This window comes from Hippopotamus amphibius, chromosome 11 (assembly GCF_030028045.1).
Source record: "Hippopotamus amphibius kiboko isolate mHipAmp2 chromosome 11, mHipAmp2.hap2, whole genome shotgun sequence".
NCBI lineage: Eukaryota > Metazoa > Chordata > Mammalia > Artiodactyla > Hippopotamidae > Hippopotamus > Hippopotamus amphibius.
Genome location: NC_080196.1, coordinates 21,505,513 through 21,508,586, shown reverse-complemented (window position 1 = coordinate 21,508,586; position 3,074 = coordinate 21,505,513). Strand labels below are relative to the sequence as shown.

Sequence of the window (3,074 nt, the reverse complement as noted above, 5' to 3'; positions counted from 1 at the left end):
CATTGAGTTTACCAGGCAATTATTTCTATTTTTTAACTTTATTTTATAAATTCCCTTCAATATTTGCCTGTTTACCAATATGCTATCAGATATTGAAAGTCTTAAAATCTCTGGTGAATGAAAATATTTTTGGGTTTTTACTAAATTGTGGAGTTTTGTGTACCATACTTGTACAAACACACACAGATACACAAACACACAATAAATAACTTTTTTAGTCAAAATGTTAGTTCAAGGCAATATAACACCCACTAGTAAAATTCTCATTTTAAAATTATCACTATAATTTTTGCCTCAAGATCTGGCCACTAAGTATGTACATGGAATGAAGAAGAGACCAGAGAGTCACTGTTCACATGATTTTTGATTGAGATCTTCCAAAGAAAGTTAGACAAGGTTCATTCCAGTTGGCTAAATATTACTAATAGCAAAACACTTTATATCTATTAATTAAGGTCAATGGAAGGAAGAAACTTAGATCATTTAGAATATAAACCCAAATTTTATGTGAAAGTAACAAAAATACTTATTGTGATTATTTAGTATCAAAGTATTGTGCCATTTTCTGGTTTATTTCAAACTTTCAAGAAGTAAATGATTTGAAGTACAACATACATACAGAAAGTGCAAGTACCTTAAGGGTCAGGTTTGATGAATTTTGACAAATTGAATACCTTATATAACCAGCAACCAGATCAAGAATCACAGCATGACCAGAACTCCAGAATGCCCCTCCCCCATTTATCGTTCCAATGGAGAACTACTACTCCCCAGGGGAACCACTCTTCTGACTTGCAATGCCAGAGATTCATTTTGCCTGGTTTTGAAATTTATATAAATGGAATCATACAGTAGGAATTATTTTGTATCTAGCCTTTTCACTCAACAACATGTTTGTAAGAATCATTTATGTTGTTGTGTGTATTATTATTTGAATAATTCTCATTATTGCATAGTACATGATATACATGATATACCATAGTTTGTTTTTAGGTTAGCTTATTTAACTTACATTCTCCCAAAATAGAAAGTTTATCTCCGTGGGGATTCGGGTCTCTGTTTCACTGATACATCTCAAGTACCTAGAACAGTGCCTTGTATGTAATCAGTACTTTATAAGGATGTAGTTATAAGGATTTATAAGGATTATAATCTTTTATAAGGATTAAGTTACAACTAGCTTTTAGTCACTCAGAAGTCTCCCATTGCAGAAGTGCTTGCGCTGGCAAGCCTGCATTAACTCTGTCTTGAGTCTAGGGTTCTCCTGACTAGTCTCCTTAGTGCCCCTTTGACTTCCTTGTTTCTCAAGGTGTAAATCAGGGGATTCAGCAGGGGAGTCACCAGAGTATAGAACAGAGCAATGCCTTTATTCACATCTTGTGAATAACTGGAGGGAGGCTGAAGGTACATGGAGATGAGTGTCCCAAAGAAAATAATCACAACCATTAGGTGAGAACCGCAGGTTCCAAAACCCTTCTGCCTCCCCTGGGCTGACTTAATCTTCAGGACTGCTTGGGTAATGTGACCGTAGGATACTAAGACAAGTGACAGGGGCACCACCAAGAAGAAGACACTGACAGCAAAACCTTCAGCCTCGTTGACAGAGGTGTTGGTGCAGGCCAGTTTCAGCATCACTGGAACTTCACAGAAGAAATGGTCCACTTGGTTTTTACCGCAGAGGGGAAGAGTCATGGTCAATGCTGTGTGTACTACAGAATTGCCAAACCCTGTTAGCCAAGCAGTTACCACCAGCTGCAAGCAAAGCTGGGGATGCATGATCACCATGTAGTGCAGTGGGCGGCACACAGCTACATAGCGGTCATAGGCCATGACAGACAGGAGGACACACTCTACTCCCCCAAGTCCCAAGGCAGTGAAGAGCTGGGTCACGCAGCCACCATAGGTGATGGTCTTGTCCTTCCCCTTAAAGTTGGCCAGCGTCTGAGGGACGGTGCAAGTGGTCAAACAAAGATCCATAAAAGAGAGGTTGGAGAGGAAGAAATACATAGGGGTGTGGAGGTGAGGATCCGTAATTGACAGAAGTATAATGGTGCCATTGCCTAAGAAGCTCAAAAAGTAGATGATCAGGATGACCCCGAAGAGAGCCGTTTCCAGCTGAGGCCGGTTGGAGAAGCCCAGGAGAATGAATCCAGAGAAGGTGCTGTCATTAGCTCTTTCCATTGTACTTCACTTTTTGGAATTAAGAGCACTCCATACTGTTATGTTGCATGTTTAATCCACCTCTTTCCCCCTAGAGTGTGTAAGTAGAGTTTGGTTGGAAGTGTGAGGCATTTTCAGAGTTACTTTCCTGCTGGCAAGAAAGGGGGTGCTGCATAGCTACTGTATATGAGTATCTTCTGTGTTCCAGGCACTGACCTCAGCCCTTTGTATGCAGTTTTTCACATCAACTCTATGAGCTTGGCATTATCATGATTTCTGTTAAATACATGAGGGAACTGAGAGTTAAAAAGGTGAGGTAATTTTATCAGAGTGGTGTACCTAATAACCTCAGAGGCAGGATTCAAACAGACACTCTAATGTGGGTTCCTAACTGCTAGGGGTACTGTCTTTATGATTATATGACCTAGAAAGATAACTCAAGTTTCTCCAAAAATTAAATCTAAATGTCCTAAATAAGTTGCAGATATGTACTGCCCCAGTCCTTCTATCTTTTTATTCCCTCGAGGTTTGAAATATTCCAGACTGGCTCTCCTGCTTCTGCTTTGTGTAGAGAAAAAAAAAATTTTTTTTCTGAAGATGCACAGATTATTAAATTTAGTATTAAAATTTTTATTCAAATGGGAACAATGCATTTTAATGCATACAGCAATGGAACCTTTGGTATGGAGACTGTAATCATGTCTGTTGATTGGAAAACTTTTACTGGAAATGATTTAAGAATTCACTGTATCTAGGCTGCATGTTGCAGAAGGACTAAGCCTGAGTAATCATTGTTGTTACCACTTTCAGTAAATACTTAGGAAACCATCAATTAGTTTTTTTTTTCTTTCACAATTATAAGTCCTTTAAAATTGTTTACTATGATAGAGCAAATATTCTTTTTCAACTTCTTT

At 38.5% G+C, this 3,074-nt stretch overlaps 1 protein-coding gene across 1 annotated transcript; it reads right to left on the bottom strand.

The window, feature by feature from the left end:
• Nucleotides 1-1,236: 1,236 nt before the first annotated feature.
• Nucleotides 1,237-2,181, bottom strand: LOC130831682 (putative olfactory receptor 2B8). The gene has a single exon (XM_057700032.1). It carries the CDS (start codon nucleotides 2,179-2,181, stop codon nucleotides 1,237-1,239), a length of 945 nt encoding a protein of 314 aa, XP_057556015.1.
• Nucleotides 2,182-3,074: the final 893 nt, after the last annotated feature.

Bases quoted from the DNA above. Each gene is read 5' to 3' on its own strand.
- LOC130831682 (XM_057700032.1), bottom strand. From the start codon at position 2,181: ATGGAAAGAGCTAATGACAGCACCTTCTCTGGATTCATTCTCCTGGGC.